This window comes from Agelaius phoeniceus, chromosome 4, assembly GCF_051311805.1.
Source record: "Agelaius phoeniceus isolate bAgePho1 chromosome 4, bAgePho1.hap1, whole genome shotgun sequence".
In the NCBI taxonomy this organism is placed as follows: domain Eukaryota; kingdom Metazoa; phylum Chordata; class Aves; order Passeriformes; family Icteridae; genus Agelaius; species Agelaius phoeniceus.
This window is the reverse complement of record NC_135268.1, coordinates 24,933,049-24,955,320: the sequence shown is the minus strand read 5'-3', so window position 1 is coordinate 24,955,320 and position 22,272 is coordinate 24,933,049. Positions and strand designations below refer to the sequence as shown.

General features: G+C 47.1%; 1 protein-coding gene and 1 long non-coding RNA gene across 4 annotated transcripts in view; one reads left to right on the top strand and one right to left on the bottom strand.

Annotated features, from left to right (window-relative positions):
• Positions 1-9,590: 9,590 nt before the first annotated feature.
• On the bottom strand, positions 9,591-14,964 carry SPINK2 (serine peptidase inhibitor Kazal type 2). The gene is made up of 4 exons (XM_054633927.2): positions 14,812-14,964; positions 14,337-14,374; positions 13,639-13,748; positions 9,591-9,753 (listed from the first exon to the last, which is right to left on the bottom strand). The coding sequence occupies exons 1-4, from the start codon at positions 14,858-14,860 to the stop codon at positions 9,708-9,710; spliced, it is 243 nt and encodes an 80-aa protein (XP_054489902.1). The 5' UTR covers positions 14,861-14,964; the 3' UTR covers positions 9,591-9,707.
• The window catches only part of LOC143693946 (uncharacterized), a 45,692-nt gene continuing 37,294 nt past the window's right edge, over positions 13,875-22,272 (top strand). Inside the window, exons 1-2 of one of the 3 annotated variants that reach the window (XR_013182043.1) lie at positions 13,976-14,051; positions 20,808-21,243. This is a non-coding gene — a long non-coding RNA (uncharacterized LOC143693946). Of the gene's footprint in view, positions 14,126-20,807; positions 21,244-22,272 lie in introns of all 3 variants that reach the window. The other 2 variants (XR_013182044.1, XR_013182045.1) reach the window with 2 other exon arrangements.

Genomic DNA, 22,272 nt, shown 5'->3' with positions numbered 1-22,272 from the left:
ATGGCTTGCAGTGGCTGAGATTATCTGCCAGAGCAAAACTCAAACTGGCACAGAATGCAAAAGCTGTGGAGCTGGCTGGAGCCAGAGGGAGGGAGCCCTGACCCTGGGGAGAAGTGGATGGACAAACCCAGGCAAGAAACCTGCCATATGTTTAGCAGTGAGCCAAGACCATCCTTTAGAGGTTTTGTAATTTTGGGGGAAACATGGGCCAGGGCAAGGAGATTGCAGAGATCTGTGCCAAAGGACAGGCAGACTGTGCCAGTTCTCCTAGCAGGATGACATTGATCGAGCAAGATCAGGGGATAGCTTCAATGCCTGATAAACCAAATGGTGCTGTTCAGTGGCTGCCAGAGAGGTTTTTGGGAGAAGACTTGATCCTGCATGCCTTGGGCAGGCACCTGGCCAAAGGAATATGTCCTGTTTATCACTGGTGCTAAGCAACAGGAGCATAGCTAGCAATGGGTGCGCACAAGCAGATTGGACAATGTGACCGGAGGATGGCCCCAGGAGCTGTGCTTGGGGGCATCAGGGTACATTCAAGGAGGCTGGAGCAGACCCCTGCAGCAGGACTCAGCCTGGGATTTCAACCCCAGTGTGGGAAAGTCCAGGCAGAGGTCCCAAACTGCATGCTGACACGTCCTTGGGGGAGCTCTCAGGGGTATTGCTACTTATCTGCCCCATGTCTGTGCTCTGCTCTGGCATCTGCTCTTGGCCAGCCTCGGTGACAGGACAGATGGGAAAATATTCTGATCCAGAAAGATTTTCCTATGTTTGTATGCTGTCTTTTTTTTTCCTTCCGTGCATATGCCCCAAGAGTTGCAAAATGTGAGTAACATGGCCTGCAGGAACAGGATAGGCTCCTCTCTTCCCTTGTTTATTACTGTCAATGGAGAGAAAGTCTTTAATGTGGAAAAACCCTTTTCTCTTAGCCTGTGAACCCAGCCCAGGCTTGCACTGGGAGCACTGGCAGTGACGTGTTTCAGGCTGAGACGCCCCATTGAAATGGTTCCAGAGGTACTGGGAGTCCTGCAGTGACAGTGTGAAAGTCATGTCACAAATCTGTGCACATCTGGCTGGCAAATGTTAATGCTTCTCTGACCTTTTCTGAAATCTTTTACACCCCATTTCTCCTCCTGGGAGAGGGTCGAACACTGCTGGAATTTATGCCTCACCTGATATGAAGAGATCCTGTCCCAGAGGGTGTCCTTTGTCAGCAGAATTAGATTAAACAGAAACAAAATGAAGGCCCATCACAGACACTTTCTTCCTGTTGAGAAGAAGTACAGCTGTTGTGATGTACATGTGACAATTTTGCATAATACTGTGGCATTGCAGGGAGGGGTTGGCAGCTGCAGCCTGCATTCAGCACCCCACTGCTCTGGACCCCTCCTGAAGAGGGCTTGAATATCATCCATACTGCTCCATGGCAAGATATTGGCTGAGGTCACTTTTGGGGGGGAGGTGGGGTGGGCATTCAACACACAGATCATGCCCACCCTGGCCCAGTTGATGTCCCTTTAACACTGCATGGAGACAGAATGGAGAAAAACATGGAAAGGAGAGGGGGAAAGCAACTTGTCAAGCCATCAGGATAGAATGGGCTCTAACACAGCTTTTCTGTCTTGTTCATGTTTCCTCCTTTTCATGCATGTGTCTATCTTGAATTTTGCCATGTTTTCTTTCCTGAAAATGAGGCTTAGCACCAGCACCATTTGTCTGGGGATTAAGCAGAGATTTTCTTCCTTTTTCTGAGTATGTGAATTAAAAAATACATGCTTTCCAGACTCCACCCCAACCCAAGTGGCAGAGAGAGTGCAAAAGCTTTCTTTCTCCCTCTGAACATCCCAATGCAAAGGAAAACCTCAAAAGCCATCTTCTGTTTTGTTTACCAGTGGGTTTTTTTTCCTGATGTGCTGGGGTTTTCTGGCCGCTAATCCAAAAAAAAAAAATGTGGCTGGAAACAAGGCTTTACAGAATATTTTGGCTTCCATTCAGTTAGAGAAGAGTTTTCTAACTAGTCAGTACTGACTCACAGGACAACTCTTGCAGCTAACCAGATGAGATTTCTACCTCCATACCCCACTTGCCCCATAACAGCATAAGAGATTGGTTGTTCTTCAGGGTGCAGCCTTTGTTGGACATCCCAACACACAAGAACTTGACTGAGTCATTGTTCTTTTGATCCATTTTTTTTCCTAGGAGGGCAGCAACACTGGTTGCACCCCAAGAGCCAGCAGCACAGTGTTTACCCAGACCATGCCCTGGCTAGGGGCAAGAGGAGGTGGGCACAGGTGGCTCCTGCTGCTGGAGCAGGACTGCTGGTCTGGGGTCAGCTGCTGCCTCTTCTGCTCTCTCCTTCATGCATTTTCCTTTGGTTTTTGTGGACAGGGTTCAGCCTGTCTCTCTTCAGCAGTAGAAGGGATCCAGGCCAGACAGATACTAATCAGATGTGCCTTCCAATAAGATTCCTGCCTTTACTTTGTCCGTGGGATACAGTTGTGTGGATGGAAACTGCAGTGTTTTATTATTCCTCCCGTTGTTCCAGCACTTCTCAGAGAACAGTGTCATCTCATTGGTATTTCCATGTGCAATCTCTGCCTGGGGTACAGTCTTCCTCCCTGCTCTCACTCTTACTAACCAGATTGTTTTGAAGTGACTAACCCGGGAGTTGATACGTGCAGTTCCTTGCCGGGAGGATTTTCAGCAGCGCTGCCATGGCTTGTAGGCAGAGCGTGCTGCAGCACGCAGAGACAGCCAGCAGGGCATCAGCGCATGTGGGAGCTTCTGCCATGCCCAGCCCAGGAAAACACGGCCCCGCAGCGGTGAGAGGCAGGGAGGGAGGACAGAGTAGACCTGCAGATCCACTCTCTACCCTGGCAGTGCCAGGGGAATGTGCAGGGGAGCGAGTGCCCTTCCACAGGCTCGGACAGCTGTGCCTTTTCTAGGGAGCGAGTCAGGGAGATGGGGGCTGGAAAATGTCTGCTGAAATCTGTTCTGTTCTGAATCTCTAGGCTGAAGCTGCCTAGAGAGCTTTTGGAGGTTCTGACTCAAATACTTCAGTGATCAAATACTTCAAGGCCAATGAAGGGACTTCATCCCTTCCCAGAGCAGGGATGAGCTCTGTCCAAACACTTGCCTGCCACCACGGCTCTCAATTGTAGCAGGATTGCTATGCTGAAGACCAACTTCAAGGCTGAGCACGGGTGCTGAACATCCCATGACTTTGCTCAGCCTTCACCATGAGGGACAAGGACCCAGTTTTTCCCTGTGCTGTCCCACGCCACAGGTTCCACCCACAGGTTCCTGGTGCTTGTGCCCACCTCATGGCAGCAGTGCCATGCAGCTGGCAGCCCGTGGTTTCTGTTGGACCAGTTTGGGCAGGCGCCTGTGGAGGGGTGGCTCTGGTGCCACCAGCTGCTGGGCATTGTCACAGCCAATGAGCAGGATGGGTCATCTCTGTGACACTCACCACAGCCCCTGTGGCACCTGTAGTGCCCTGTGACACTGGCAGACAACTAGAATGACTCACAGAGTGACAATGAACCAGGAAGGAACATAATGGAGACTCTGCTCCACCTGCTGGGTGTCAGGGTGTGGCTTCAAGCGCCCTAAGCAATTAAATTAAAAATTTTTGTTCCCTTTAGCAAGCTGGTTGCTAGAGAGAGCTCCTGGGAAGCTGGCACTGACAAAGGATGCTAGTTGCCCATAGTCTTGTCTACAGAGCTGGCCACAGCTGGAGACAGCTGAGTGAGCGCAATAGAAGCACTCACAGATGCCTTCCTCATTGCTCTGGCAGCCTTATTACCACCCCAGGGAGGGGTCACCCTCAGTGGGACATCCCCTGCTCCTGTGATCTCCCCTTGCTCCTGCTCTGGGGGCTCAGGCACTGCACTGTCAGAGGGTTGTTTGTGTCTGGTGTGCCTGGCAGAGGGGCTCAGGGTGTAGGAGGGTGCCCTTGCCCTGTCTCTCAGGGTATGGTGCCTGGGCTGGAGGATGGGGGTGCTTTCCAGGGAAGGAGTATGGGAGCAGGGTGCAGTGCTGCACAGGCAAGCAGCTGGAGAGTGCTCAACCCATGGGAGAGCCCAGCAGGCTCAAACAAGCACAAACAGCCTCAGAAACCTGAGCTAAGCCCTACCTGCACCACTGCTTAGGGAAGTCACACTCTTGTCACAGCACGTCTTTTAGCACCTTGTCCTGCTGGAGGGAAGTGGTTTGGGGGACACCCAAGGCTGGGGGCCAGTTCCCATCAGTGGTGAGGGCAGGTTCTGGAGGCTCACTGCCAATCTGAGGCTGTTTGAAGCAGAAGGAAGGCTTCTGGCACCGGCGTGGGATTGCTCTCATGTTGCTCCAAGTGTCTCCGTGCCCATCTCTGGGCTGGCTGGTGCTCCATACAGCCAGTCTGTCTGCCTTCTCTGGGTGGGCTTTTCTCCCTTCTTCAAAGGCTGTTTCTCATCCTAGAACTAGCCCTGGCTAGTAAGATCTTCTCCAGGGAGGGCTTTATGTAGGGCCATGATTCCTGCAGGAAGCCCTGCTCCGTGGGGTGGGCACTGCAGGGCTGAGCTCAGGGAGCACACTGGAGAGCTGTGTCCCCTGAGCTACTCCTGCTGTCCAGCACAGGCCTGTCTGCATGGTAAGGGAACACTGGAACAGACTGTCAGGGGTTTCCAGAGCCTGCTTCCCTTTAAATACACTTCACTTAGCAGCTATTATTTTAGCAAGATACTAATTCTAACCTCTGCTCCCCATTCACCTGTTCTGTGCATAGAAATGGGTTTGCTGACTTGTGTGCCCGACCATGGCAAATATGAGCCATGGGGAAAATAAAATACACAAGGGGCCAGCTCTGCTCTCTGTGCCCAGCCTGCTGTTGCACTGGAAATGTTGGTGACCTGGGATAGGGACACACAGGAGACAGCTGGTGTGTAACTGCTCACAGCCTGCTGGTCTCTGCCAGATGCTTTTCAGTCCTGTCATTTCTGAAGACCTGGAGGCTTTCTTGAGGCTCTGAAAGTGTTTTATCTGTTCTGAATAAAGTACTCTTATCACTCCCCAATGGCAGACTGTTGACCCTAAACATTTCATGATGTTTTCACCCAAGGAAATTGAATGCAACAGATGGGAAATTAGGCAGAAGGGTCAGAGCATTTTTCTGCTGTGCACCTACAGACTCCAGATAAATGAGGTGCTTTCTCATAAGAAGTCAGACCTGTCCTGTCAGGGTGGCTCTGGTGGTTCTGATAACACCCGACTTTGAGCAGCGTAGGTGCTGGTTGCAAATTGCCTGTTGCTATTGCAAACTGCAGAATAAGTGAGGTGGAAACGACCTCTCCAGTCTCTAATCCAACCTCCAGCACCAAGCAGGGCCCTCTAGATCAGGTAGCTTAGGATTGTGAGCAGCAGAATTGTGGACATCTTGAAGAATGTTGTTCCTAAAACCTCTTCATGCTCCTGTTCTGGAGTTCCTCATGGGAAAGAAACTTTTGCTGGTATTTAACAAAATTTTTGTATGTATACAAGATCCCTATTCTAGCCCATTATTACTTTTATGTGGGGTATTTGCCTTACTAGTGCATGGAAGAGTCTAAAGGCAATGTTTGTCAGAAAACAACCAATGTTTTTTTCCCTCCTCATGAGCCCAAACAGTTTTCAGAGTTAAAAACCTTCTTTTCCTTTTCTGATGACTTTTTAAAAGGATACCCTTCTTTCTCTGTGTAGGAGTGGAAGAAGTCCCCAAAATATGCAGGTTTTTCCTCTTTTTGGACTCAGTCACATAGCAACAGGTGGTGCTAGGAGTTTACTTATGCCCAGAGTTTAGGAAGTCTTTACTTTAGCTGATCCATGGAGATAATTTGCTTATTGCCTTGTCCTATTTGATTCTGACATGAATATTATCTAGTTCTCAATAGACAGTCCAATTTTAAACTTTGGTTATGGTTGCAGATCCCTAAATTCTCCTGGAGAAACTGGCTGATCATGGCATGGATGGATGCACTGTTTGCCATGTAAAAAACTGTGTGGCACAACCCAGAGAGTGTTGGTGAATGGAGTTACATCCAGCTGCTGGATGGCCACTTGTGGGGTTCCTCAGGGATTGGTGTTGGGGCCAGTCCTGTTTAATGTCTTTATTAATGATCTGGCCAAGGGGATTGAGTGCACCCTCTGGGCAAAGGGCAAGCTGATAGTCAGAGAAAGCACCAGGGACACAATTTGCATTTGGTTGATTGTCAGGATTTACATTTGGTAACACAACTTAGTGGGACTTAGCATGTTAGGTATACAGTTGATGATCTTAAAGGACTTTTCCAACCTACATGATTCTATGATTCTTAGCAGATAAACTTAATCATTGCTGTGACCCCCGTTCACAACCTCACATTTCACATCAGCTCTGTGCACTCAGCTGTATTTATGTTCCCTACCAGAGGCCTAGTGAAGGCAGAAACACGGATACAACAGCCCCAAAGCCTCCTACAGAAGCCACTCCTCTTTGACACCTTTAAATGAAGAGAGAGGGTTCATTTCAAGTCTCCATTTACAGACATCTGCACATTTCTGGATACCCAAAATATTTGAAGGGGACTGGCAGATAAGAATGGACTTCTAGAAAACCCAGGCCCTTCCAGTGCAGCAGTTTGGGGCTTACTACAATATCCCACAAAATCTATAGTGACACCCGATATTACTTGACAAGCTAAAGATCTCAGTCCCAGCCCTATTCTCTGCTCCAGAGTGCTTCACAATAGGATTTTTCACTGGGGAAGCTGGAATAGACTATCTTATGTAAGAACAGTTTTAAGTCAGCTCCTAATGTCAGGAAGAAATATTCAGAACTGCTTAAAAGGTAAAATTATTTAACACATGTACCAGATTCTTGCATAATTTCTCACCAGTTGAGTGAAGAAGCACTTAAAAGAGGTTAATTTTTCCTCAATGTAAAGATGAGGCACTTTTACAGAGAAAAGTTGGGGGTTTTCTCTGAAGTTATCTAGCTAAGAATTCCCCAGAAACCTATGCTGCTTCTATAGATGTTTAGATGTCTTTCATTTAGAAAATGAAGCAGTTGCTACGTGACCAGCTCAAAAATCACAAAGCTAAGATAGAAGCCAGTGCAGTCCTACACATGGCAATGAATGCCACAGTTTCATCTGTGAGTCATCTGCCCACAGAATAACGTTTCTACCAAATTGTGTGCCATGGAGTCTCCTCCAAAAAACCACTCGGATTCAATGATCAGGAAAAAGCAAGTTAGCTTTGCCAAGTAAATGAGACTGACCGAGTATCACTGACATTAATAACAATACAGTTGAAAACAAACAGCTCCTAACAGAACGTTTATGCATTCAAACGATAATGATGAATAAAAAGCCTTTCCTACACCCCCTACTGACAACACAAAAGGAGCTTTTAAAGAAAACAAATGCTGCCGCCTAGAGAGCGAGCTGGAAATCCACAGATCCAAGCTCTTGTACGGACTGTCTCCCACAGGATTTAGTCATGGCTTTCCCTTCTACTCTTGCTCGTGGTCCTGTGTCACCCAGGAGAGACTTCTCTTTTCCTCTAGGTACCAGTGTTACTGAGCAGTACACCTCTGGAGGAGAAAGCCTGCATTCCCTTCAAAGGCTGCCTGAGCACTTCCAAACTACCCCCAGCTAAGCTGGGAGCTGGAGCCCAGCTGTCCCAGAAAACACACACACTGTGCCTGCTCAGTGACAGCATGTGGAGTTCAGGGAACTTTTAAAAACATTTTTCCTGGGCAAATTTAAAAACAATTAAAATTCCACAGGAGGGAGAGTTGAGAATTTAATCAGTTAAAAAAATGCTGTTCTTGCAGCTCAACCACGGAAAAAAAGCCATTCATCTGCACGTTTCATTAGCAAAAGGCAGTAAGCCATCTTCTGACCTTCCTTTCATCTATATGGATGGCTGCACATTCTCCTCCCAGTGAGATCAGGGCTGTGCTGCTCCTGTGAAGCTAGAAAATATCATAAAATCCTAATCAATCAAAAGACTGTTCAACCACCTGAGCTCAGACAGAAAAGAGATCCTTTCTTGATTCACAATTCATGATCATGCCATTCAGCTGGCATAAGTCCTTGTTAGCCTCACACATGTGTCATAAGCCAACAGGAATGCTTGCCATAAGGTTGTTGATGTCTAAAGATTACAGTAACATCATTCTATAACACTGTATAATGAATTATGCCATGAATCTGCCACTATTATGTTAATATTATTCTAAGTTATGCTGTGAAGCTGTGCCAGGAGAGGTTTGGGGTGGATGTTAGGAAAAGGGGAGTTAGGCACTGAAACAGGTTCCCCGGGAAGCACCAAGACTGTCTGAGTTCAAGAAGTGTTTGGATGATGCTCTCAAAATGGTCCTAAATGTAATGTACAGTTTTAACTTAAAAAAATTTACACCCATCATACTGAAATTCACCATCTTTTTGAGCTATAAACCTTCATAAACACACAACTGGGATACACTACTGTTATTGGTTGTTTTTTTGTTTTTTTTTTTTGCTTCCAGCCCTCCAGTGATTAATCTTTGCTCAAAGAAAATGAAAGCAGGCATGTGCTGGAAGGTAAGGATAGTTTTGACCCTTTAAAGGAACTGTAAGGCAAAAACATTATTGTTTTTCAAACCCGAAGTCACTGACCTGAGAATGTTCCTCAGGCATGAAATGTGCTGTACATCTCCGCCTGCACTGCTGCTGCCCAGCAAAGCCTGACAAAGCCATGGTCTGGGGCCAGGGGGAGAGCAGGTGCTGCTTGGCTGAGATCAAAGGTAAAAGCCACCTGTGTATTACCAAGCACTGTAGGACAACCCCAACACAGTTAATTTCAATCAGCATGCAAAAAACTGTTGTTGGGTGGAACAGAAAGAACAAATCTAAGATATGTGCCCATATCCATGACAGGTACAAGGAAAGGACCAAACCCCAGTTCTTGCACACCCTCCCTTGTGGGAAGGCCCACCAGAGCCACTCTGGAGTGCACCCCTTCACAGGAGTCTTGAGCTTTCCAATTTTGCTTTGATGTCTGCCACAGGAAGTGGCTCTTGGGTGCCAGCCAGGCCGGTGACCTCACGGTCCCGGGGAGCAGCGCCCAGAGGGATGGGGACCTGGAGGGCAGTGCATGCCCCCTGCCCCTGCCTCCAGCATTCCAAAACAGCTCTCACCTGCAGCAAGAGCAGAGGGTGCCCAGGTCACTGCCCCCACCAGCAGGACCTGCAGGTAGGGAGCCAGGGGCAGAGGCTTGGCACGTGTCAGGTTGCCACCACAAGAAACCCCTCCAGTGGCTCTCCAGGGGTTGCTGGCACCTGTGGACTCAGAATATCCCAGAACCAAAGAGCACTGCCTCTGACAGAGATGCTGGGGTCTCCCTGATCCCAGGAGGGACTGTGGGCTTTGTACCCACTCACTTCCTTCCTTGGTGCACTCAATCCCTTCTCTGGACAACTGATCTTCTGCTATAGAGTGAGGACATCCCCTTCTTACGATCCATCTTTAGCAAGAAAATACATCAGAGTTCAGGTTATAACTGTACTATGGGTATGTTTACAACCACTGGTTTTAATACAGTAAACAAACTTTAAATATGCAAGTTTGTTTATTAAGACAGGCTACACAGAAGGTATACTTAAGGCATACTTCCATCTGCATTGTCTGTGACCCTCTAATTTTCTTGAAAAGCAGCCATCTGTCATATCAGCAATGTCCCTTTCGGACAATTTCTATATGTGTGTGATCTTCCCTGCAAACAGAAGAAAAATATATTAGAAGAGGAACACTACTTGAATCTTACAGACACATTTTATAAGGTGCAATCTCATTTCTTTCTATGTGTTCAATTAAATGCAGTGCTGCATTAATTGCATCACTTACTGAAAACATCACCACAAAGTAACCAGGATGCAAAAATCTATGAAATCACATACACAGAGAGAGTAACTTACCACAGGCTTTGTTACCTATAAAACCTGATAAAACCATCTGCAAATCTGATACCTGTCACAGTACATGACAAATCACACCATGAGGACTAATGTGTCCATTACAAAGCACTAATAGAAGTTAAACTTTGCAGTCTCTGAGGTGCAAACCAGTTCTAATGCTTACAGTATTTCCCCCTTTCACATGGGAATTCAGTGGGAAGGATGTGCATCCTGATGCACCTGGGCACCTGAGGCTTTGCTAAATTTTGAAAGTGTGGTTCTCTGAATGCTGGAATCTTCTTTAGGGAAATTTTAGCCAAGTACCCCTTAGTTTGGAAACACTGATTTGTTTTTCTTGCAAGTCCTATACATAGTATTTTGGGGTGCTCCATTTACAAATCTCAATTTACCAGGCAAATGCAGACAGAAAAAGAAACTAATAGAATGCAAATTGTCCCAGATGATCAGTTTGTTTCCTTATCTTAATAGAATCAAGCTGGTTTACTCCTCATGAAATTCAAGAGGCTCGTTTACCCAAAATCAGGGTTAATCTGTACTAGTTAGTAATAGTATTAGTTTTATCAGGGATCTTTTAACCACAAGGTAGTGCCAGAAGGCAGATCAGGAATATGAAAGGCAAAATCAAGGTCAGGGGATGTAAAACACTGGTATGGATGTAAGGAGTGGTTCTGGCTGAAGGACACGCTCACACTAAACCCTGCAGAGACACCTCAAGCTGCTGCATCTATTTCCAAAGAGCATGTGTTGCTGTCAGACTAGGTTTAAACTAAGATCAGATGTTGTCATTGCTACTGGACACTGAGTGTGGAAGAGACCTGGGATTTGCATGTGAGCACCCACTTAAGAATAGATTAAAACTAAGCTTTAAAAGAAAAAAATAAAGTAAGGAGGAAAACTAACTTTGGTCTTACAATTAAGGGGCTTCACTGCAGAGCCAGGATGGGGAGGGTTTGTGCTGCACCTTTGCTCCAGGTATCTCATGTTATCATGGATCAACTGCAGCAACCTCTTCTGCAGCACTCTATAGATTCACACAGGGCTCTTCAGGTGCCCACACATTCCTTCACTCTATAGATTCACATGGGGCTCTCCAGGTGCCCACACATTCCTTCATGGCTAAAAGAGCTCATCGACAGTACTGTCTTGGCCATCAGGAAGTACAACTCTCTCCAGGAAGTCCCTTCATGGGGTTAAACTATGGGCTAGAACAAACCTGCAAGATGGCGATTGAAAATCACTCCAAGTTAATTGAGAAGTGACTGTTTTGTAATTTAGTACTGGATGTGTCCCTGTATCTGTTTCTATATCACCACATTACACTATTTCAGCAACTAGTCATGCAGCCTGCTAAATAGGGCAGAAAAATCTCTTTGTTCTGTCTTCCTAAGTGTGACAGACTGTACCTTAGATTACTTGGAGTGGAATGATCATTGCTTATGACTATGGACTGTTTTTCAAAGCTGAAATTCCTCCAATAAAGCAAAATGTTTTATACGTGTTGTGTTCATGCCAAGTCAAACACTTTAGAACAACAACTCCAGGCTAAACTAGAAGGCCCCCAAATATGCCAACTACTGAACTATAAAAGAAAAATGATCAGGAGAGTATCTGAACACCCTGTTACCTTCAGACCCAAATACATGTTTCTGAGCATGTAAGAAGACAGCAAAAGAAGATGGTTAAGACAAAATTCTGCCTCGTGTTTATAATTGCATTTAATCCCATGTATCACACAAAACATGTACTTTACATCTTATACTAAAAAGACATAAGCCTTATCACTAATTTCTTAAGGAGTTACTTAAGGAGTTGAAATAAGCAGCAGATTTGACTGGAGAACCCTTTGTTCTGTGTGCAAGGCTGTATTCAGGAATCTGCCATGCATTCATCTGGAACTGAGGGATCATGCCTAAAAAAATGAAGAATCCTAGAAATCCTAGAAAGGCTGGATCTCAAAGCCCGTCCTTCTGTTCTGAAAGGATTAAATATACTCTTTAGGTTGTGAGATGCTCTCCTGTCTATCTCCACAATATGGATTTGCACTCTCTGTGGGCAATACTCAGCACTTCTTTTTGTCTTTTACTGTACTGATTTCACTCCATTTCTCCAGATCTCTGTGAATTTTTATAATATCCTGCACAGATCACCATACCTGTGCCATTTTGCAATTTTCATTATATAAAATATGATAGCTCTTTCAAGTGTAAAATGCTGATCACTGCTTTTGAACCGCAGCATTTCAAACCTCTGTGACTTCATCCTTTAACAATTTCAGCTGAATAACTATTTGTCTGCTTATGTGAATGTCAAGTGGAGATAATGTAAACTGCCTTATTAATGTCATGCACCAATACTTCTATATCCTCCTACTCTGTTTGGCCAGATATCGTGCCAAAAAACTAAATCTCATGGATTTGATAGGATTATTTCTGACAAATCTGTATCTGCTTTGCTTACATTCCTCTTTACCTCTGGCTATGTACAAAGCCAATCACTTAATAACTTACTCCAACATCACTCAAGGCAGGAAAGATGGGTAGGCTCCTAATATGTAACATGCCAGAACCTCTTTTCTTCCCCTTTTAATAGATTCTACTGTGTGTGAATTTTGATTAATCTTCTTTTTTTTTTCCTAAACTGTGGGTTTACCAATTCTCTTTGCAATTTGTCACTTGCTTGGGTTGTTTGTGCTGTGCTCTGGTGAAAGTGTTACCAAATTCTGCAGATATTCATTTCAGCACTTTCTTTATACCATTACCTTAAGTGTCCTTTGATACCTTTGTCACTTTCTTTATTTTGGCCTACGTTTCTTTTATCTTGGTAATTTGAATTTTGTAGATTGTCTGGTCAGAATTAATCTTTCCTCAGCCCCAAAGTCAGAAACTCATTTCAGCCTTCCCTTTCTGGAGATCTATCTGTTCACAGTTTTGTTTCTGTTATTCTGCTGCTCTCACTTATACCTTCTGCTAGAAACAGATCTTTTCTTTCATTAATATAAATTGCCTTTTACCATCAAAATTTCTATTAACTGCAGCTCCTCTCAGTTTGTACTGAGAGACTGCTCTATAAAGGTTTACAATCATTTGTAATGGAGAGTAATAATGCTCATTAGATACCAATTCTCTGTGTTTTCAATTTTTTTTTTTTAAAAATTAAATTGTTAAAGAATAAAATACCCTCTCTCAAATATCAGGCAGTCTTTTTCTTGATTTTTAGACAACCTGAAGGCAAAATAGTGTTTTCTCCTAACATTTGGCATTCTTACTCTTCTTTGTGAAAAGAAGTACAGGAGATTGGATCTTGAACATAAATATTTTATATGTAAAGCTGCATTTTTGAATGGGATCTTTCATGTTTTCTGATTGAAAGTGTGGGTCTGGCATTATATTTATTGGTTGTATGGCATTGTATGAACATGACAAGTACGCTCCTCTGAGATGCTCCTTCTCAGGAAATACTAATACAAATATTCAGTAAATCCAGCTTGACCAAATTCAATCAAACCCGTTTACAGGTACCATGATAAAATCTGTTGCAGAGGATCCACAGCTGAGAGGACACTGCTGAAACTGCAGTGCAACAGTGCAAATGATCCAAAGCCAGTAAATTATCTATCAGTTATCTGGAGTGTCAGGGTGAATGTTCTGCTTGCATGTAGGGAAGGGAAGGACAGAACTGACTACCTGTTAGCAAGGCAGAGCACACACTCATTTCCGTAGGTCTCTCCATCAGTGCCACAGACTGGATGGTAGTCCCTTGGACACATGTGGTTCCCATACTGGGCACAGTTGGGCTAGGGAAGACAGGTAGAAAAGAAGCCAAAGTTGCACAATTTGAAACAGGTTTCTGCCCAGCTTCTGAAGAATCCGGGCATGCACAGTAAAAAGGTGTCCATGGGGAGCTGGCACAGCATTTTAAAGTGCCACATTATCTTTCATGCTCTTAGGGGAATTTATCACTTGAGGCTTGGCTCCTACTGCCTGGCACGGCTTAGCTGTGCTGTATGTGCGTCCCACAGCGCAGCCCCTCCTACCGCTGAGCATCCGCAGGACACACGGACAGCGAGTCCCCATGAAGGGCAAGGCAGACCGAGATGGTGAGGGAGAGATGGGCATGAAGGGCAGACCGAGATGGTGAGAGAGAGATGGGCATGAAGGGCAGACCGAGATGGTGAGAGCTGGGCATCGCCAGGGCGAGTGTGCTGCGGAGCCAGCAGCGTGCCGGGCGCCTCAGCTGCGGGGAGGGACCCCTGCTCAGGGCCGGGCTCCGCAGCCAGGCCAGGCTCACACCCCAGCGTGGGGCCCGCGGCTCTGGGGAAGGGGCCGGGGGCAGCGGGAGGCCTGGCTGGAGGCAGGAGGGCAGCGGGGCCGGCGGCACTCACCGGGTAGCTGGCCATGGCTCCGGGACACGACAGGAGACCTGCGGAGAGCGAGCAGCGTTAACGGCGCCGGGTCTGGCACGGATCCCCCCGAGCCCCGCGGGACCGGCCCCGGCTGTTACCGACCGTACGCTGCCCCCTCCCGGCACCCCTGACCACTCTCTGTCGGCTCCGGGGACACCCTGACCAGCCGCGGTCCGACCTCAGCATCCCCCGGTGTAGCCGCTGTCCCGGTCCCGGCCCGGGCCAGCTCCGTCCGTCACCATCCCGTGCCCGTTCCCCGCCGAGCCTCCGGCTGGCTCCGGTGCCGTGCCCCGGCTTAGATCCCGCCGCCGCTCCGCTGAGCCGGCCGGGGCACGGCACCGCTTCAGGCTCGCCCTTCCCTGGGACGGGACCGGCCGGGACACGGTACCAGCCCGTCTCCCACTTCCCCGGCTCCCCTCCCCGAGCGCCAGCGCCCCGGCGCGGTGCGCGGTACCGGCGAGGAGGACGGGCAGCAGCAGCAGGAGCGCCAGCGGCCGCGCCATGTCGCCACCTGAGCGGGGACAGCAGTGGGGACGGCAGCGGGGACGGCAGCGGGGGCGGCTCGGGGCGCAACGGCCGCGGCAGCGCGGGAGCCAACGGGGGGCGCGGGGCGGGACCGGTACCGGTACCGGGCGGGGCGCGGGGCGGCCGCGGGGACGCTCACGGCTGGGATGCCAGGGCAGGGACACGGAGTTGAGCACTGTAGGAGCCTCCCCAGGAATCGGCTCACGGGGATGGAAAACTTTCCCGTCAGAGCTCGGCAGCACAGTTAATGGGGGGCGCCGGCTGGGATTCCAGCGTGCCCCAGGCTTCCCTCCTCGGCCTCAGCTCCTCGGGGTTGTGCTTTGATCGCAGTGTCTTGGGCAGTGCAGGGAGGTTGGAAATAGGCACGCAGTGCCGTGCGGCTCTTAAGGTCAGGGCCCCCGTCTCGTCATAAAGTGACAATAAAGTGACATGAAATGGCTTCTGCTGAGCTGTGAGTGCGCCTCTCACAGAAAGAACAGAAAAACTGTCCCGGCAATAAAGCAACCTGCCTGCCTCCCAAAGGCGTGAGAATACGGGTGCTGGAAAGCCTTGGCACGCGGTCCTTCCAGCATGGCTGGAGTCTCGGCAGCACTGCTTTCCAAAGAGTATCTCATCTGGCCGTCACTGATAAGAGTGGTTAGTTTTGCAGAGCCCAGAGGTTGGCTTTGCACAGGGTCTGGCTCTGCAAATGTTTTTATGCAGTTTCCCAAAATCTAGGGTATGAACTTCTTGTAAAATGGCCTGTGCTTTCTATGTGTGAACTGGGATTAGACCTGTCAAGTGTTTTCACATGTCCCACACAGGTACATACACAGACATCACATACACCTTTCCTGTCTGTGTGTCAACCTCTGAGTCCTTTCAAGTATGGCTTTTTTCCTTTCTAACAGTGTGCTCTGCCTACATGGTATCATAGGGAGGATATTTTATTATCTGCTTAATATGTTCTTATTCCTCCAGGTAACCTCTGCAATCTGATTGCAGTTTCAGATTTTCATTCTGTGCACATCTTTGTGATTACTGCCCAACACAAGGCATATTTCATGCAAAGGCCCCTGGCTTGGCTGTTTTAAGCAAGATGCCTAATCAGAATGTTTTGTGGCTGGTGAAGCATGCCAAGGGTTATTTCTCTCTGCCTGATCTCCTTCCCTAGCTTTCCCAGCTTTCTGTCCCAGCTTTCCCTGTTAAGCCATTTGAGATGAGGGTGTCTTTCTCTTACCTTGTTATTGGTGGGATGGTTGCTGGATTTGCCATCCTGGAGGGAAGGATTGTAAGGGCTTAAATACTGGAGAGTTGTGCTGGGGTGGGTTTCCTTGTTTCTTGAAGGTGTGATTTTTCAAAGGGAGAGGGGCCAGCTGAAGGTGAAGAAAGCAGAACCATGGGGAACATGAAGAAAGCAAAGCCAAGGGTAGAAGTTATCTCTTAGGTTGTGAATCTTGTAACTTCCTCTAAACAGTTAAATTCCAAGCTCTTGCTCAGAAAAAAAAAAGCCTGAACAACATGAACCAAGTAAAAGCTCAGTGTTCCACTGTAGGTAGCCCAGACCAGCTTTCTTTCTCCTGAACAACTCCTGCACAACAAGCACTAAGTGGGTGTGTACTGTCATCGTGTCTCCTAAGAGAATAGCTGCCCCCTAAAAAATCTTCTCTACACTGGTGTATTTTCCAACATATTTAATGTTAATTCCATGATCATCAATGTGTGGCACTTGATCCCAAATACATGGCTTGAATGGGACCATTGGGTAAACATGACTTCACTTGCCTTTCTGTGGCAGTAATGAACTCAGTCACAGACATGTGTTCTATCCTGGACAAAATAGGGAAAAGTAAAAGAAAGGTGCTCTATTGACTCTCAGTGTGACAATCATATTTGAAACTGGTGCCAGTCTCCTCGATTCTGAAAGCATTTTGTTTCACTTATATTTTTCTACTGAGAGTATTTAATTGTGCCTTATTTAAGGAAAATTTTAGAGACAGGTCTTTAGAGAAGGGAAAATTGTAGAAATGAGATTTTAAACACAAGAAAAGATAACTTACAAAATTTTTCTTCTGGCAAGATTGAGTATTACAAGATACTAGTTTTCTTTCATAAATTATTAAGAACTGGAGGCAAGGAAGAGTATAATTATGCAGAGAGCTTCTAAATAGCTTTTGTATTCTGTTAACACATTTCTGATGCAAATGCTGAGTCATTGGAAAGGAAAATTGCAGAATTATTTGCATATCTCCCAGAAGTTATCTTCTTGTTAAAATCAGGTAGCCGATTAACAAACATGAGAGACAATAATGAACCTAGAATATAGGCTGCAGGGAACAATGCATAATTAGTAGTTACATCCCTACAGAGAAGGTCTGTTTCTGCCTTATGCTCAGTGGAATAACCCTCTGTGCTTGGAAGCTAGAATTTATTTGGACTTCAGTCAAACTCTTCTGGTGCTCCATGGCCTTGCTGCTGTCCAGTGAGTGCTAGCCAGGTCTTTCTGAGATGTACCTACTGCAAAGATTGGCACTGATCATGACCACCTCCAGGTAGGGTCTTGTGAGAGTGGAGTAGAGCAGGAAAATCACCTCCCTTGACCTGCTGGCCATTTCTCTTTTGATGCAGCCCAGGATATGGTTGGCTTTCTGGGCTGTAAGTGCACACTGACAAGACATGTCCAACTTTTTAACCACTGGCACCCCAAGTCCTTCTCAACAGAGCTGCACTTTACATCCATTCACCCCTATCTGATGCTCATTTTTGAGTAACTGTTTGAGAAAATCTGAACTTTCCCCATACTCTTAGTGTTTCTTGGAAAGAAGATGTGCTGAATATTTGTGGCCTTTGGCATCTTCATCTTTGGGGATTTTCAGGACTCAGCTAGGCAAGATTATAATTTTGTTGATCTACTGTTGCCAGTAATCCTGTTCCAAGTGTCAGGGGGGTAGAGACCCAAAGGTCCCTTTCTGCCACCCTTCCCAGGGTTTAGGTGGCATGGTAGGCTGGAAATGAACTATGAGACAACAGATCTCAGCATAAAGTTTGTTCACAATCTCAAACCCCCCTCCCCAAAAAAAAATCAACCAAAAAAAGTAGCAAGCTATCTATCACTTCATTTGCTTAAAACAGATACAGGAAGAAGTCCCGGTACCAGGAGGACTGGGACTAAGGAACTGGATTGCCTGCTACCTCTATGATTCAGCAGTGTGGCATGAAATATCCTCTTTGCCACAGTTTGTGATGGATGCTAAAGGTTTAGACTTGGAAGAAAAAAATAGAACTGCAAGGTAAGAAAGCACAGGTGGCCTTAAGAGCATGAAAATGCCCGCTTGAACAGGTCCCTGCGGGCTGCTGCAGGCAGGAGGGCGACACACGGCTCCCGTTTTCTCTTGGCCATTCTTGGTGGCCTCTTGGAGAGCAGAGGCTGGTGAGAGGGATGCTGTGGTCACACATAACCTGCAGTTAGTGTCCTCTGGCAGCCCCCAGTCATTTGGGGCAGGGTGTTAAATCCACGGTAGCAGCAGGACAGTGCAGCTGATGTGCCTGTGCTGCTGCAGGCGGTCTAGAAGGGCACAAGTGCTTGGACATGTCCCAGCTGCACTTGTGCTGTGTACATGTGAGTCTCCTACCATAAGTACAGGAGCTTGTCTTTCCATCTGAGTAATTGCAGGGACAAAACCAAGCAACACAACACAGGACAATCAAGAGCGCTTCTGAGCAGCTTTTCAGCACGCCGGTCTGGGGTGGCACTGCTGAAAGCCTCTTTCCTAAGGCACTGGGGGGCTCCTGCCTCCTGTGAGACTGGAATGCCCTAGAAATGGTTTGGCACTTGCTTACTGGCTGATTCTGCCAACTTGAACCTGCACAGCAGCAGGGCAGAGATGGACAGAAAGGGAAAGAGCTGATTTTTCTAACGTTTTAGTCTCCCTGACAAAGATTCCTGCAGGGAAGAAGTTGTCAGCACTAAGCTGCAATAGGCTTTTGGTGTAAGTCTGGGTTTGTTGTGTAGAGGGAATTGGTTCCCATTGACAAGCTGTCTTCCTGACCAGGCTCTGAGTGCTGAGCTGTGGCATCACCTCTAATTTTGGTAGACCCTTCTAGGTTGTTTCCATAGAGGCTGAGTTCAAAGGTTCACAGAAGGATGTGGAGGAAGCTCCTCATCTCATCCACTCCCTCACCATCCTGTCAAGCGGCATTCCCACCTCCACACCACTAAGAGATTGCTCTGGGGGTCCTATCTGTCACACACAGCCCATGAATCATTCCTTTCAGTTGTGCTCCTACGTCTGCAATCCCACGTAGTCCCAAAGACAGGATCCAGGCCTCAGGGATTCAATTATTTACACTCCACTCAGTCTTTCCATCCTTGATCCCTCTGTGCCCATTCATTTTGCTCCATCATGTGCTGTTCTCCGCTGTATCAGTCACAGATGGGCAATTTATCCTCTCCTGTTTCCCACATGAATCCCATCTATCACCTGCCTGTCTTTGAAATTAATTTACTGGCTGGCCAGCTGCCCACTGTGTCCGTGGCTGCTTCCCACCCATGTGCAATATGGGGGGTGCTCAGTGAAGGGGGGTGGCTGCAGGTGCTGCAGTGTTCTGTGCCCTAAGGAGCATTGCAGACCTGTGGGCAGTGCTTTGGGACAGGACTGCTGCATGTGCTGTGGGACAGTGGGGAAGGGGCTGCAGGAGGTACCCAGGCATTCCTGGATCCGCTCGTGCTGTCAGTCACTGTCACAGCACAAAGCAGCAGCCTTGTGCCTGCCAGAGAGATGTGTGTGTATTGCTGCCATGCTCAGGCTTGAACAAGGGCTTTAGGAGTCCCTGGAGCCTTCAGAAAGCTCCTGAAGGCTGTCCTGATGGGCAGAAATAAACATAGTTTTCTTTTTTCTCTCTCCTCCAGAAGTTCTTTCCTGCTGTTGTTTTCAGCTCAGTTAAGCACATCTGTCTACTTGATCTGTCATGGACATGTTTTCAAGTGCTGGCTTTGACTTCTGCTCTCTGTGTGCTAGTTCAGATGACTCATGGCAGAGCTGGGCCACCATCCTGCTGAAGAGAACACACTTTGTTTATTGATTTGCCCGGGATCATAACCCCTTTGGAGGGAGGTGGTTGGTCCCAGGGGCATTTCTTATGTCAAAAGTTTTCTCAAAGAGCAGAAAGTTTCAAGACAGGCTGTAAAAGCTGCTTCTAACTGCTTAAGCTGTTAAAGGAGGCAAGGTTAAGGGAACCTACCCAGAAGGTTGCTCAGCTTTTTCTGGGTGCTAAGGCTAAACCCAAACCCCATAGATGACCTGCAGGTATAGAGGAACAGCCCAGCTGGAGAATAAACAGAAACTTTTTTCATCTGTGAAAAATGACAGAGGCTGTCCCTGGGAGCAAAGCTGCAACTGCATCAGTACAGTGCTTGAAAGTGAATTGATCCAGCAATACTTGTCTTACTTCCATATGAGAAGACACTTGGAAAAGTCAGAGGCATCTCCTTTAATGCCCATTTATTTGAAACCATTATAGAATGGTTTCAACCAGGGCAGTTCCTATGCGGATCTGCTTTCAGAGACTGCCTCACACCCTCTTCATCCACCAGGAAAAAGCTCTGTGAGTGGTGTGATCACTTAAGAAATGTGGTCCCCATCTCTATTCCAGCAGAGCTTCTGTCCAACTTCTTCTAGTTGAACAGAAAACCCTTGGGCTGGGCTTGTAAGATTTTACCTGATCCATGCTGGGGGAAAGGGATAGACAGTAGCTATGAACAGGGCAGAGGGAGAGCAGGTGGAGGGCAGGAGGGGAAGTATGTTCAACATCTCCATTTTCCCAGTGCCTTGTTTATGCAGCACTGTGACCTGAGCATGTTTCATGGCACTCTGTGCTCTCTCTGACCCTATAAAGAAAGGTATTCTTATCTTGAAGAACCCACTCAATGTGCTTTATGGTCTCCAGGAGTGGGGATGAACTGCAGATAAGGATTTCACAGTTGGCTGGTTTATCTCAGTCAGGCTTTGATGCCTGTCCACCTGATGGATTGCCTGGTAAAATGGAGGATAAAAAGACCTTTATTCACCAGGGAAGATGATGACAGCTTGGAAATGGAGATGAGTTTGCTACAAAGATGGCAGGCACCACTGCCATGAAGGCTCAGCGCTGCTGAAAGCTGTCCCTTCTCTGTGAAGCCCAGTGACAGAGGCACCCCTTCGCCATGTCTGTTTGTGTCTCACTGTCTGAACCACTGCCAGCCACCACTTTGGGCTCTGTATTTTCATCAGAAACCTGCCATCAGTCAAGGGAGGAGAACAGCAAAAAGGAGGAGGTAGTGACAAAGCCTGGGACTTGGAGGCACCATTTCTGTGTGGTTCTGCTGGATGGAACACCCTCAAAAGTAAGGAATCCCCAAAACACTGCCTGGGCTTGAGAATGATTGTTGCCCTGATTTTTTAAGATTTTCTAAGCCTTCTGATGTTTACATTCTTGTAATGAACTTTCTCACACACTTCATGTAAATAACTTATTGTTTTGCATTCTTTTGTGGAGAAGGAGAAATTTGAAGGACTGTTGGTTTGTCCAGTGTCATTGGAGAGGTGGCACTTTCACCCTCCAATCCACTGTCACTTTTGGAAGTCTGTAAATGTTGGAGTCAGAAATTAAAAAGCCCCTTTTTACCTTGAAAAGAGCAGCATGTCCGTGTTATCTCATGTCCTATAGTGACAGATGATGGAGGCAGGTAAATCTCAGCTCTGTTTCCCTGCCATCCTTCTAGGCCTGACTTGGCCTGTACTCCTCCAACACAAAGCTGTGATTTCTCTTGCTCCTCTTGCTTCTACACTTATGTTTTGGCTCTGTTACTGCAGAGCAGAACCACAGTTACCTGAGCTGCTCTGTAGTTCAACACAAGAGGCCAAGGCTGCCCAGCCATTATTGGAAGTGTCATGCTTTTGCAGTAGTTCCATGCCACAAGCAATGCAACTGCAAAATCTTGGTAGATTTTTGTCTGTCAGTGCTCTCAGACTCTGCTGAGCCCAGATTTTTCTGGTCTGTAGGGCACTGTTAAACTGATTTTTCTCAATTCAAATTTTCTGTAGTGAGAATGGCCAGATCTCATCTGTGTCTTAGGAATCTCTATTTTACAAGATTCAAGTGGTTTCTTCACAAGAGATTTTAGTGACTTAGAGTGGATGGAAGGGGGCGAGAGAAACCCGACCAAAGTAATTGATCCAGCTGAAACCTCACGATTTGGCTGTAGCTGGTCAGTGAGGCAAGGGCTGGCTGAAGTGTGAGGATAGTTTTCCCCTCTCCTGCCCGGGCTCAAGGAATCTACAGGCTTGTCCTTGTGCCATGTGGTGGCAGCCTTGCACACGGTAAGTGCTCTGTCTTGCCTGCTTGCATGACTGGTTTTGTTTGCAGCATTTTT